At 27.8% G+C, this 15,036-nt stretch overlaps 2 protein-coding genes across 8 annotated transcripts in view; one reads left to right on the top strand and one right to left on the bottom strand.

Moving 5' to 3' along the window:
* LOC132920325 (uncharacterized) overlaps positions 1-10,011 on the bottom strand; it is a 28,157-nt gene extending 18,146 nt beyond the window's left edge. The window contains exons 1-4 of one of the 7 annotated variants that reach the window (XM_060982640.1): positions 3,902-4,319; positions 3,308-3,403; positions 3,131-3,231; positions 2,595-2,727 (exon numbers count right to left, since the gene is read on the bottom strand). Coding sequence is in view for 1 of the 7 variants with exons in the window: in XM_060982630.1 (XP_060838613.1) it covers positions 9,478-9,486 (9 nt within the window). In the remaining 6 variants the exon portion in view is untranslated. Of the gene's footprint in view, positions 1-1,656; positions 1,770-1,834; positions 2,353-2,594; positions 2,728-3,130; positions 3,232-3,307; positions 3,404-3,901; positions 4,320-9,477; positions 9,594-9,668 lie in introns of those variants that run through there. The other 6 variants (XM_060982648.1, XM_060982630.1, XM_060982658.1 and 3 more) reach the window with 6 other exon arrangements.
* A 99-nt stretch (positions 10,012-10,110) lies between these two features.
* Positions 10,111-14,732, top strand: LOC132920362 (GDP-L-fucose synthase). Its single transcript, XM_060982698.1, has 7 exons — positions 10,111-10,259; positions 10,386-10,520; positions 10,577-10,691; positions 11,764-11,892; positions 12,775-12,988; positions 13,426-13,554; positions 13,672-14,732. Exons 2-7 carry the CDS (start codon positions 10,387-10,389, stop codon positions 13,914-13,916), a joined length of 966 nt encoding a protein of 321 aa, XP_060838681.1. The 5' UTR covers positions 10,111-10,259; position 10,386; the 3' UTR covers positions 13,917-14,732.
* Positions 14,733-15,036: the final 304 nt, after the last annotated feature.

The raw sequence follows: 15,036 nt of genomic DNA, 5'->3' as shown, positions 1-15,036 counted from the left end.
ATAAAATGTACAATATACATACCTAAAGTCCTAATAACCTAAATATTAGGTCCTATATTGTATTATTGTACATTTTATCGAAATAAACAAAATAAACCGTTAAGTATACGGCCCGCAATATAAATATAAATTTGAAATGTGGCCCGCAAATTTATATATAATGGTTGGGCACGCCAGCTATAAGGCATGAACATTAAATAACTACAAGGTTTCTTGTAAGCAGTTCTTACTGATATTCGAAATTTTAGAAATATAAACCACCAGCTCCCCCCACCCCAACCCATAAAATTTCACTCATCACACGATGCACTCCTGCGGACCATGGACATCATGTGCGATAGCAATCCATACGAAACTAGGTAATATACGTGGTTCTATTATGGTGGCAGGGCTACGCGGACGAACCACGGTAACATGATAGCAGACAACTGATACGACCAAGCTCTTCAGTACAATGTCTTGGAAATCTTGTATAGAGTCCTCAATTGCGTCGGTGCTAAAAAGGCACGTTGTTTCTGATCGATTTGCAGAATATCAATAATGAGGGTGAGGTCTATGCCACATATACTTGTAGTTTGTAGTACCTACGTCGTAATTAAAGGTTTAGTGGACAAATTTGAAATGTGTTTGATAATAATATTTTTTTCAACATATTTTAGGTTACCTCTCTATGATAATATTAATAATATTATGGATGACTATGATGCAGTGCGATAACTATAACATTTTTTTAAAAATTTACCTATCGCATATGAATCTCAAGCTGCGCATTTAGGTAAGGACTTTCTGGGCGCAATATGTAGAACAAAGGCCACAGTACTAATAACATGACATAAAAAAAGAGAATTTTTTTTAATCAAACGAAAGTTTGAAAAGCTTTTTTTAAGTATACTTACAATGTAATTGTTTTAAATAAATGTGTAAGTAGTAAAACAGAAAGGTGATTTTATTTTATTTATATTTTATAATATACGCCAGTGATGTGTTGTATGACCCACTTGGGCCACCAAATTTCACGCTAAGCAACTGTAAAATACCTATAATGTTTCACGTTATTAATTGTTGATGATATAGAAGTTATGACAGTTATTTGTATTGAAATTGTATAAAAAAATAGTCATCATTGAATAATCAAACCGTTTATATATTATATTATGTATATAGATAGATAAATTAAATAAAATTATTTATTAACTAGATTAGTCTCCCCTCCGGATACACATAGTGTAAACAAAATACTATCTATATGTAGAACTCAAAGAATAAAAATTGGAATAAGGTTTTTTTTATTGGAATAGGAGGACATTGAAGGAAAACAGATTTTTCGTAGGAAAATGGCTACAACCTGCATAATATCAAGCACATTACGCTGTCGTAATCGAATCATGACCGCCGGTCGGGTTTAACACAGAAACCCTACAAATAGATATGTGAACTTTTATTCCGATCGTCGTCTGCCCCCGTACAATTATTGTAGTATAATAGGTACCTACATCACCTATACTATACCCGTCGGGAAACAATATAGGAAAAAGTCATCCCTTCCACCACGCGAGGTCTATATATAATAATATAATATTGTTAGGATATAAGAAAACGACGACGGGACAACACGCATTGTATGTATAGATACCCATAAAATTAAATATCAGCTACCTATATATCCTAGTATTATACTCGATCGATTCCCAGTGTTTTGTGTAAGCGATACGCCGGTATATATAGGTACGAGCGCTATACCACCGCCACCGCCGTACTTTATAATCACCGACGTCGTCACTGTGATAAATCGCTTATTAGATTTATATTTAATCGGAATCTATCAACTACCTACGTTATTATATTTCGATAATTTAATACATGATATTATTGCGGTGTATGTGGCGGATCAATCGCCGCGCGTCGTCGTCGTTCGTTTGGCCGTCGTTGGCAGCACGGAGCGCGCGGCTACAGCGCAGCTCCCGGCGCGGATGTCCGTAGTTGTGACGCTCGCACTCTCTTCTCTCTCGTTCGCGTTTCCGTCTACGCCACCCTCGGCGTGGGGCTCCGCGATCGAGTGGTCGGCGACGCGCGCACGTACGTACCCGGCGAATACAGATATTATTATTATTATTGTTGTTGTTGTTATTACCGTCGTTTCTCCGATGAGCATACAGTACCTATTGCAATTATGATGCGTAACGAAAGCCACGGCGTTGTATCGGCCACGAGAGAAAATCGAAAATATCAAAAGTATAAAGTTTATTACGAGTAATACGATATAGCGTAAGGATGACGATAGCGCCGAGGGCCGGCGGCGACGCGAACTGACGGACGACCGCGGACCGACTGCCGGCGCGCGCGCGACGTCTTATCACTATATTATTATCCTGTACATAACGTTTACCACAGCCGACCGTGTCCAATGACAACGCCACCGATGCCGCAGCCGCAGCTCAGCTACAGCTGCTGCTGATAATGGCACGACCCCAGAGCCGCCGCCCACCGATAGGGGTGACAGATCGAACTGCCGGGTGCCGGCCCGTCGAGGCTGATACTATACTTGTATTATATTTTTATATTACAGTGATAATACGAACGCAATATTTACTTACTTTAATATACTTTACGCGTTAGTTGAACGTCACCACAATGTATTTGCGTGATGAACGACAAAACAATAATAATTGTTTTCGAATCCTGTTTGTTCGACTGCAGCCATCAAATAATTTACACGGACCGATGGACCTAATAATAATTAAGTCTATGCAGTAATTTATCGTGTTACCTTTATTACTACAATAATATTTTAGTTTTAAATTTCTTGAAATACTTGTGTGATTTTGATCAAAAATTAAATCATGGTAGTGCATATTTGTCATAATTTAAATTTAAAATTATAAACAGTCAAGCGTTATTAATTATAAATAACTATTATTAATAAATATTAAGTAATCAATATTTCAGTCAATACTCAATAAATTTAATATATTTTAGAATTCTGAATTCTGTGATATGAGTAAAAATATGTTAAAAATAACAAGTTACATAAAGGGTATAACATTAATAAATAGTATTTATAATCAATGATATTACTAAAATATATTAATATGATTTAAAAATATAATAATATTATTAATATATACTATACCTATTAATTATTATGATTATTCTTCAGTTCTTCACTAGGTAAGTCGTAAGTACCTACTTACATTTCAAATTAAAAATATTCATATTTCACCATGTATATACCTACATTTTAATATGCAAATATAGATATTATAATATTATTGTATTTTAATGGTTTTATAATACTATTATATATTACACTTTATTGTGCAGGCGTGCCCAACCCGCGACACGCAAAAGTATACCAATCGGCCTATGTCCATTTTATAAAAATTAAAAATGTTCATAGGTATACCTAAATAAAAATAAAAATATTATTTTAATAAGCTTTTAAAAATGACAAAACATCTTACAAGTTTTTTAATTATTATTGAAAACACGGCATTCAGTATCAATTTTACGTTTTTTATTGTAAGACATTTTTATAATTAAAATGTAATTAATTATTTTTTGCAAACAAACAATTTGAACCTATAGTTTCTAATTATATGAAAACAAATTAGCGACTAGTGTGGAAATATTTCAGTACTTTAAACACGCACGATTAGAGTCATAAATTCGGTACCTAAGTGGACAATAATAATATTAAATGTATTATATATTTTATCAAAATTAATAAAATAAAACCGTGAAGTATATACGACCCGCAGTATAAATACAAATTTGGATTGTGGCACGCAAGCTGAAAAAGTCGGGCATGCCTGTTATTGTGTATACAATATATTATAATTTATATGCAATGTAGGGTGTATAGGGACACTAACACTATGAAGTTATTATTTTGTATACCTACTTGAAGTTTTTGAAAGTCTTCAGAAAATAATTGTTGATTATTTTCTTATAATCGAATGGTAATATCCCCTTTGATCAATGTAGAAAAATTTGAATTAAAAAATATTCATTTGCCGTGGAAAATGCTTTTGGAATTTCGAACACACTGTTTGGCGTATACACACACACATCATACACAGTACACACTAAATACAATCATATAGTATGTGTTTTGGTGTTATAGTTCATATTATTATATATAGTTTCTGGCTTTCTACAAACAATCTGTACTGAATATGTAGACTGCCCCCAATATTATGTAACGTTGTAATGCCAGCTGCTAACTCTATCAATTACTTCCATTTTAATAATGATGACATTAAAACCATTGAATATTGATAAATAACTTATGATGCGGCATGCCGGTATTGTATAAAAATCTGTTTACCAACACAACAGTGATCAAATATTTAAATAATATTATATTTATTTTATAAATTTATTTAATTACTAGGCATTTACTAACCAGAACATTAGACGTAATCATTGCTTCTTTTTTCACTTTTCTTTAAAGTTAGGTGGTACATTGATACGTTTATTTATCACTTGGACATTTCTGTTACTCATTCTGTTATGCCACAAGCTCAGGAATAAAGCCTACATTAAGGTGAAAATAGGAATGTCGACATGTCCTTCCTATATATTAAATAGCCAAATAGGTATCAATGATTAAATCAGTTTTAGATCCACAGATACTAATATTTTGATATTAAATAAATTATAAAATGACTCAATTACCTAAAGCGATACCTAGTCTGTAGATTTGTAAAACCGTTTTAATATCAATGTAAAACACGTAAATGCATTTTATAGTGGGCATATCTATCTAGGATTTTTTTAAGGGAAATATCACCAATATATAATATAATATAAGTATATAACTAAATATAAATTGAAAAAATCATTAGGTTATAAAAAAGATTATACAAAAAAATGATCGGCTAACTATCTATATTATATATTATCTAATCATATATTAAAATTATTATATACTGAATTACAATATAATTATATTAATTACCTACTGGAGTGGTCATATACTCCATATACCTGAATGAAAACCTCATATATAATTCGTCTATTCATATTATAAAAGAAATATTCTAAGAATGTTCAACAATTTTTAATTAAGTAAATATTTCAATATCACGCTCGACCAACAAAAATGATTCTCCATAATTATTTATTTATATTTATTTAATTTTTTGTCAGTTTGTAATGTTTTTATCTCGTCAACAAGACTCCATGGAAATAATATAAATCTGCACGTGGGTGTTCAACGTTCTACTCATCCATACTATAGTCACTACTCACTAAATAATAAATTAATTATTGATGGGTGATAAATCGATATGGTGCAATAGCAATATGCTTAAAATAATATAGGTAGTACCTATCGAATTCGGTGGCTTTTTAGTTTTTTGTAATATCAATTTAAATATTTATTGATTGATGTAATTACTAATTGTATGTAAGTAAGCACCCCGTCTGAATTATTCCAAGTGAGAACCTTAGGTCGGAGATACGACTTGGTCTCTTTGAGAGAAACCAACTTAGTAAGAAGTCTAGTAGCCATGAGTTTAGTTTTGTAAAAAGGTGGATGATTATATTGTGATAACGATGTTTACGACGTTAGTACCGCTTATTTGGTAGGTCGATACTTTCAACTTTAGCGGTCTTGTTTTCAATGCGTAAAAGTTTATGACAACCGAGTTGAATACCTACTAGTCCGTCATCTAACAGTTATCAGTATAAAATATAAATCGATATCTATACCGGACAATGCAAATAATGCAATCCGTCATATCCTCCTGACGTCGAAACTCGAAAATCTGGCGCTGTTTTGTACGTGAAAAGCGTAAGTCTAATCGCGTGTTTGAATGTTAAATAGTCAAACACTAAGAATGTTATAGTTAGTTTACCAAAGGTAAAAATCAAAATCAATTTACATGCGACTAAACCTTTCAGGTAGGTAATCCGACTACGTCGGATCGTAGATAATGTGCACGTATCACGTTTATACTCTGTCCAGCGAGAGAACGCACCGCAAACCGACCAAAATCCGTTTTTCTGCGCATTCCCCAATGATACCCAGCCATAAGCGAACCAGTTTTGATAGCATGGCGATGTGAGGGGTTGCGCAGAATCGTCGCGTTCTCTCGCTGGAATGACTATAGATGAAATATTATTATATATATTTTATAATTCATATTGTGTAATAAGTATTAACTAATAAATTATTTACATTAATTTATAGAAATACAACTATAGGTATTTAAAAAAGTGTACTAAAATACATAATTATTGTAACAGTTACAATGATGATGCAAAATAATTTTGGATTTTAAGAAATTATTATATCAAAAAATAAAAATAAATTCAGGCGGTCGTCGTATGTAATGGTCCGCGTCATATTGCCGCCGACAGTCGACATCGTCTGAGCAACATTCGTTCTTACTAATTATATACTATTACCTACTTGCCTGCAGTAAAATTTTGAGAACCTACGGCTTGTATCTACCAAATTTATTCAAAGAATTATATAGTAATTCCCTTAATTGATCTTTAAAATTTCATATTAAAATAATATAATATACAAAATACCTGCTTTATAATAAGATCGTCACTTAAAATATCACTTTAATCATACATTTACATATATTTTAAATATAAATGATAGATACATATATTATGTTTAATTAGATAGGTATATAAAAGGACATCAAAACACTAAAAACAAGTTTGCTTAGATTTAAAGTATGTCATTATCTAAGAAATATAGTGAGGGTCTCACAATAATTATTCAATGAGTTATGAGTAGGTACAAGCATTTGAAAATATGCATGTGACGTACTGACGTCATAGAGCCGAAGTCGGAACAGCAGCATATAATTTACGTGCTAAAGTGTCTAGATTAACACAACGATTTCAATCGTTAAATATAATATTTTTAGATTTTTTTTTATGTAACCTTAAATGTTTTTTTGTGTTTATGGCATTGGTGTGATTATAATTTTGATATACTTTCAAGTTGTTTATAGTAAATAAAACTATTATAGTGAATTTCGTAAAATTTAGTTTGCGCGGCAATACAACGCGAGTCGTGAACTCAATAATTTTACTAAACTATAATATATAATATGTATGCAGCAACAAGATATATTCAATTTTAAATCACACCATTGTCTTAAGCACATAAATAAACTTGGGATTACGAAAAAAAATTCTGAAATACTATTTTAAGTTATTAAAATCATTGTGTAAATCAAACTACTTTTACACGTAAAACATTGGCGGATGCTCAGTTGTCAACTCTATGACGTCACGTGGCTATCAACTCTCATCATCTCGTTGAATAATCATTTTTTTAACTTACCAAAACATTTTTCATCGTGTTGACTACAATACACGGACGTACATACGTATGTACGTCCGTGCTACAATAATACACCAATAAACTTAAAATTAAAAAAAAAAAAAAAATAGTGTTATGATGTCCTTTAAACAATATAATATATAAGTACAATATTAATTAAATGTAGGTATTTAATAATTTAAACCCTGTATAATTATAATTAAATATTTGATATAATATATAATCACTTGAGCTTATAAATTAAACCCAAAACATAGATACTGCTATTTAACTAACCAACTCATATATAGGTAATCCTTTCTTCTAAAAGTTCCACAATTAAAAAATTGAATAATTAAATTAAAATAGGTATATCAATATATAGGTACTACTTAGTAATAATTAATAATAAATTATTGTTGAAATATTATAATTGCTCTTGAGGAAATTTAATATATTCATTGTGGCTAATTAATATTTTTGAGCTTACATGATGTTTAATATTGCATATTACTATATTAGCCATTAGGTATAAAAAAAATACAATACATTTTAGTGATGTCAATAGAAAAATGTATGCTTCACATTTACATTGAAATAGAATATTTGTTATTAGGTATTTAATGTGTTATTAATGTGTTTGTCTGCAACAATTGTGTATATTGACATATATTATGTACATAGCCAACATTTATTAACATAGTACATACACTATTTAAATGTAACAAATTTATTTAAAATTCAAGCCTTTACATGATGTCTAATGTTGAATATTTATGTTTAATTAGGTGTCTGTTATACAATATAAATAAAATCAATTAAATTTATTTAAATAATATATATAAAACCCATATAATAATCATAAAAATTAGTTATTTAATAAATTATATTAATTATACAGTTGAGCCTATAAATTATACTCAAGGTGAACTCATTTAACTACCTTAACTTAATAACTCATCTAAATATTTTAAACACATTTTATGCTTGATTTAATTAGATATATTTTTGAATAAATATGATATACTTATGTTGGCTAATTAATAATATTTACCTTATATGATAAATAATATTGCAAATTATTAACAAAAAACATTTTTACAACATCAAAAACACTATGTATGCTAACACTTAATTATGTACTCATTAAAAAAAATTAAAATATTATTACTAAATAATAAATATAAACATACATACACATTGTACTTATTGTAGTAAATAATTATATACTATATTGAATCAATAAAGTCAATATTATTGATTTTTATTAGGTTTGTTAATTGTTTTAATATTAAATAATACAAGTAAAATTGATTTATATAATATTAACCAATTATCCTATCTACCAGCCATATGGTCGGCAAGTAATTTTCCTTGGAGTTCGGAAATTAAAATAATAAATAAATGAGGCTTGGAAAAAAATTTTTTTGTCAAATCTTTATAATAAATTATATCCAAACTAATTGAGATATTTTAACGGTCCAATTTTTTTCCTTCCACGGTTCACCATTTGCCAACCATATACTTTTATACATATGGAAGTAATTCATAATTCAGTGTAAAACTAAATCATAAATCATAATAGCTATGTAAATTATTAGTTTGCTGCACGTGCTTAGTTAATGAAAGTTATTTTGCGATTGCAATTGTAATTGTAAGCTTGATTATTATATAAAATATGATAGCTATATCATATTGAATATTCAAATAATTATTTATCATGATAATATACTCAAAGTATACTAAAGTAGCTACTTTGATACTTAAAATAACTAATTCACCTAAGCACTATGAGTATACTTATATTTGTTAATATATGATAATATATTCTATATATATATACAGTAAAGTGGAATCAAACTTTATTGTCGACACACACTTCTATGCCACAAAGCACAACATGAGGCTAAAGATAAGTCTAAATGTCTAATGATTGGTTAGGCTGCCAAGGATAAGACAATGCAAAAATGATAAAATAAAAATTATTTAATGCAAATTATTGAATCAAAAACAGTAATATTTAACTATATTAATATAATATTGTACATCAGTAAATCAACACTGAAAGGCAAAACGGACATCACTGCTCTATGAAAATTGTCCATAAACCTGCATTACATAATATAATAGGTACTGTTATAGTATACATAATACACGCATTCAATATTTAAAGAAAAACTCACCGAAACCATTCTTTGATATCCAAATAAACATATTTGCGACGTTGGGGTAGTGAAACGACAGTGTACGAGGGCCTCGAACACGACTTTTATTCGGCACGAATGTACGAGCCAATAGCCTAAAACACGTACAGTAATACAATATACGTTAAACCTGTTAAACCGTGTGAATAATCAAAAAGTTCGATACATACCTCATACGTCGTACAGCGTCTGCAGTTCTAATCGGTCAGTAAAATCACACAGGCAGAACACGGAAAACGACACGCACTGCGCGAAAACGCGTAAATAACTGGTGTGAAAAGCTCAAAACGGAGCGACTAAAACAAAAACAAAAAACATCGAAATAACGTCGTCCGACAGCCGTATTGGTATTCATGGTTTCGAGCTCGTCGAACGAAATTGCAACACAAATGGCACGTTTGAAAAATGCCGATAAAGACATAAAATGAGACTTTAAACGTCAAAATGTCGTCTATGTTTTTGAAAAAATAACGATATATTGCAATTTTAAAACTCGATGATATCGAGATAATAATAACGAAACGCGGTGATAACGAGTCGGAGAAAAACTTTGAGATACTATTATCTATTAACCTTGAACGTTATCTTGGATCAAATCATACAAATGTATATTATGATAAAAAGACAAAATAGAAAACATTCTTAACAGTCAAATGTTGTTCATAAAAGTCTGTTTTAAATTTTAAAATACACAAAATTCAAAAGCCACAATTCAAATACTTATTCGCTCAACTACGTATTTATTGATATCGAATTGACGCGTGAGTTTGCTAACATTTTCTTCTGTCCTAATTCTGTGTCGCAGTCTTAATAATTGTTTGGATACAGCTTGGTGTTAAGTCGTCTATTTTGGACAGATATAAAATAATATAACATATTATTTTCAGAATGGCCAAAGTCATTTTGGTTACTGGTGGATCAGGACTGGTGGGCAGCGCCATCAGAACAATTGTTGAAACCCAAAATGAAGCATTACCTGATGAAAAATGGATATTTACTAATTCAAAAGAAGCAGATCTCAAGTGAATAACAGATAATGGTTTTCGAACCATTTTATTTTCTATTTAAATTGTTTCAGTGATGTACAAGCGACAAAAGATTTATTTGAAAAATATAAACCTACACATGTCATACACTTGGCGGCTATGGTTGGCGGTCTATTTCATAATATGAACAACAATTTGGACTTTTTGGTAGATAATTCAATTATAATAATAAAAATTATAATTTAAATTCCCAGTTTTGGTACTTCCAGTTTACATTTAATTACTCAGATAAAATTATAAATAAGTAAAAGTAAAAATCATAAGTATGTCTTAAATTTTCAATGCTTTTTTCATATTTTTGTAACAATATTTAATTTAAAAATTATAATCAATTATTCAATAACGCCAAAAACTACAGTTTGTGAACTTAAAATTGAAAAATTGATATCCCTTAGATAGATATACTTATTTAAAATAAATATACATTTTTTTTTAATTATGCCCTCAAAGTCCAAAGACTATTATATTTAATACATTTTTATTTATTATTATTTATTCAGATCAAAGATTAATGAAATAATTTAAATAATTTATAGTTTTATGAAATCAGTTTTATTATAGTTTTTTGACATAAACTTGAACTATTAAGATTAAAATTGAATTTTTGTATTCTTAACACTTGATGATTTCCATATTGCTATGTACAGTTCGATTAATACAGTACTCTGGATAGTACATAAATAGATAATTTTTCTTAACTTTCCTGAACACAATTTGCTTATGAAATAAGTGAATACTGAATTGTGCACTGAATACTGTTTTGTTATTGGTGGAGATAAAGAACATCAAAACATAAACAACACTGACATTTTGTTGCTATGTAGGTTTAGAAAATTGATTTTTCCACTAATAATTAGCAAAATTCAGCACCTAATGTATTTTTCTTTTTTAAATATGTAATAAATTAAGGAGGCGGACAAAGTCAATTGAATTTTTAATTACTCTTAGAAAACCTTCAGTAGACCTGGCAAATTGCTAATTTAGATGACATTTGTTTTAAATTTATCTAAATCATCAAGACTTTAGTGTATAACCAAATATCCAAAAAAACAAATTCATAGCTACATAAACTATTTAAGTACTATACTCCCTATCTAACAAATTATACTTAAGATAATAATTTTAAATTATAATAGTATAATATACATTATGGCAATCTATTTAATTTTATAAATTAATTATTCACTCAATAATTTTTAATTTGTTTATTTTATTTCAGCGCAAAAATGTACACATAAACGATAATGTTCTAGAAACTAGTTTTCAGTACAATGTAAAAAAAGTCGTTTCATGTTTATCTACATGTATTTTTCCAGACAAAACATCATATCCAATTAATGAAACTATGGTATTATTTATAATTTTAAATATTTTAAAATATAATTCAATATAATAGAAGTTAAATATTGTTTATACTTAAAAAATGTTTGTTTGCTATGTATACCTATTATGGTATTCAAGTACAATAAATCAAATGCTGGTTAGAATTCAGAAAAATAACTTTCATTCTTGTTTTTATGCATAGACTAACTGATTGATTATTATATAATTATTATTTATTAGTAATGAGTAGTATCGAAATAGTCTCATAATTGCATAACATTCAAACTTTGATTGTTTATTAGAAACTATTCAAGTGAACTTTGTCATTTATTAATATATAGTTTAAATTATTCAAGTTTTATCGATAGTTCGAACAATTTGAATCATATTTATTAGTAAAATAGTATAATATTCTATTTGTTTGAACTGGTTTGGACCAAGGTTTTTAATCCAAATAATTAAACTTGAATTTTCAATTTATTACATTTACATTTATTACAAACCAGTATTAATACCTCATATTTGAACTTTAAATTATAGATTCTATATAAAATAATTAGTATTTTAGTAAAGAAATAATGACTTTTATTTTAATTTATAACCATTGCCAAAGTTTCCCAGTGGCTCATTTAAATCAACTATACATGGCATCTAACAGTAATTATCACCACAGAATATATTATACTTTGTCTAAAACAATTTTTCTCACAATTTGATTTTTATGTTATTTAAAATTATGAAGTTACTAACTTAAAAATACATATCAGTTAATTTTAATTTTATTGAAATGTAATGTAATGTTTTGCTCAAACAGTCACTTAGTTTTGTTTGCAAATTTATTTTACATCAATCAACATAAAATAATTAATGGGTTAAATAAAATAATGTTTTTTATAATTTATTTCAGATTCATAATGGACCTCCTCATCCATCCAACTTTGGTTATAGTTATGCCAAGCGACTGTTAGACATCGCAAATAAAGCATACCATCAAAAACATGGAGTGATATATACTTCTGTTGTTCCATGTAATGTATTTGGGCCACATGATAATTTTGACTTACAAAATGCCCATGTAGTTCCAGCTCTCATTCATCGACTACACATAGCTATAGAAAAAGGTAATTAAAAGATAAACTTATTACTATGATATAAATAACAATAATACATACATTTTTTTTTTTAATTAATGTTATCACGATGAATCAGATGAACATCCAAGTTTACACATTAATACATTATTGTTTAGTTACTAATTATTCTTATAAACATTTTTTTCTAACAAATAGAAAAATACAGAAGTATATTTTAACTGTTAAGCGTATGCATTTGATATTTACTAATTTTGATTATAAAATGTTATATTTCATTTTTTTTTATCAATGATTGAGTAATATTTCAGTTAATATAGTTTTTATAGTATATAATCTAAAATAAATTTTATAATTTATAACATGCAAAGTATAAAAATTACTATAAATTTAATTTCAAATTGAAATAGTTTTTGTATAAAAATTGCAATTTATTAATTGAAATCCTATACCCATATAATTTTCAGGAGATGATAAATTTGTTGTATTGGGATCTGGAAAACCTTTGCGACAATTCATTTATTCATTGGATCTTGCCAGACTATTTGTTTGGGTATTAAGGAATTATAATGATGTTGAACCCATTATTTTATCAGGTATTTAATGATAATGTATATTTATCAGATATTACTATAACACATAATAATTGCCTATAATCTGCCAATGGTCAATAAAACAATTAATCTATAAAATCTTTTTTTGTATTTTTGCAGTGGACGAGAAAGATGAAATAACAATTCGGTTATTAGCTGAAATGATTGCTAAATCATTTAATTTTCAAGGAGTTTTAGAATTTGACACTAGTGCTGCAGATGGTCAGATAAAAAAAACTGCTAGTAATGAAAAACTTAGAAAATTGTTACCAAATTTTAAATTTACCAATTTAGAAACAGCTATTGCTGACACTGTTGAATGGTTTAAAAAAAATCATAAACAAGCAAGACTGGCCGCACCATAAAGAATATGATTAATTTAAAAATATGTTTTTATTTTTATGAGAAATCTGAATTTATCTTACATTTTATTTTTGTTATAAATACTGTTATTTTTATAAGGTGTTTAACAATAATCTTAATTAAGTAAATTACTTTTTTTGATTCTCAAAACAGTTTTCTTACTAAAACTGTAATACTTAAGTATTAAATAATTATTAAAAATAATCCATAATTTGTTCATTAGTAAAAAATTATTCATTAATATAATTTTACTTAAAAAAAAAAAATCTTATAATATAAAATAGGCTTAGAAGTGCAACAGTAATGTAGTAAATAAGTATTATAAAAATATGTTACTACTGTACTAGTGATATAAACTTATATGCAACCTACTAAAAATGTGCTTGTATTATTACTATTAAGAGACTTGTTTTAAATATATTATAATTTAACATCATTACTTGCCAATTTTTAAAACTATTATTTATTTATATTTTCATATTTATTTAAAAGTTGTAGAAAAATTATCTTATAAAAAAGCTATGTTATATCATCAATTTTATGTTCAGACTTGGCTCAAAAAGTAGTCGACTGAAGAAAGTGCCTGGGACGGCATTTAAAATGTTAATATTATAAATTATTTTTATAAAGATAATATCACACAATGTTTTAATATTAAAAAATAATAAATATTCATTGTTTTGTTTATTTGTTATAAGTTATAACTTTTAACAAATTATTTTGAACTTGTAAATAATGTAAATGACCTTAAGTTTAAATACTAATCAATATTTAATTAAAATTGTTGAAAATAAAAATGATTGAGACGATGCTTGTCAGTCTGTCTGCATTTATTTTATGTTTCTACCATTGCGCTTTAAATCTAAAAAGGATAAAAATAGCATTAGTTTATAATATCAAATGACAATTAATGATAATTTTTACTAATTGGTTTTATGTTTATTTGCCCGTTAACTTTTAGACTGAATATTTTTAAATTAGATGTTCCTGCTGCTTACAGGTATATAATTAATAATTATAGCATATATTTTTAAATTATATAATAATACAGTTAATTTGTTATTATTATTTCCTGTGCATCATGACACAGGCCACCACCACTATAAAATATATTATTATTTA

The sequence above is a fragment of the Rhopalosiphum padi genome, chromosome 1 (assembly GCF_020882245.1).
Source record: "Rhopalosiphum padi isolate XX-2018 chromosome 1, ASM2088224v1, whole genome shotgun sequence".
NCBI classification, from domain to species: domain Eukaryota; kingdom Metazoa; phylum Arthropoda; class Insecta; order Hemiptera; family Aphididae; genus Rhopalosiphum; species Rhopalosiphum padi.
Note: the sequence above shows the minus strand (reverse complement) of the source record. Positions and strands in the feature narration are given on the sequence as shown.

Bases quoted from the DNA above. Each gene is read 5' to 3' on its own strand.
- LOC132920362 (XM_060982698.1), top strand. From the start codon at position 10,387: ATGGCCAAAGTCATTTTGGTTACTGGTGGATCAGGACTGGTGGGCAGC. The intron at 10,521-10,576 runs GTGAATAACAGA...AAATTGTTTCAG, and splicing joins TCAAAAGAAGCAGATCTCAA to TGATGTACAAGCGACAAAAG. The intron at 10,692-11,763 runs GTAGATAATTCA...ATTTTATTTCAG, and splicing joins ACAACAATTTGGACTTTTTG to CGCAAAAATGTACACATAAA.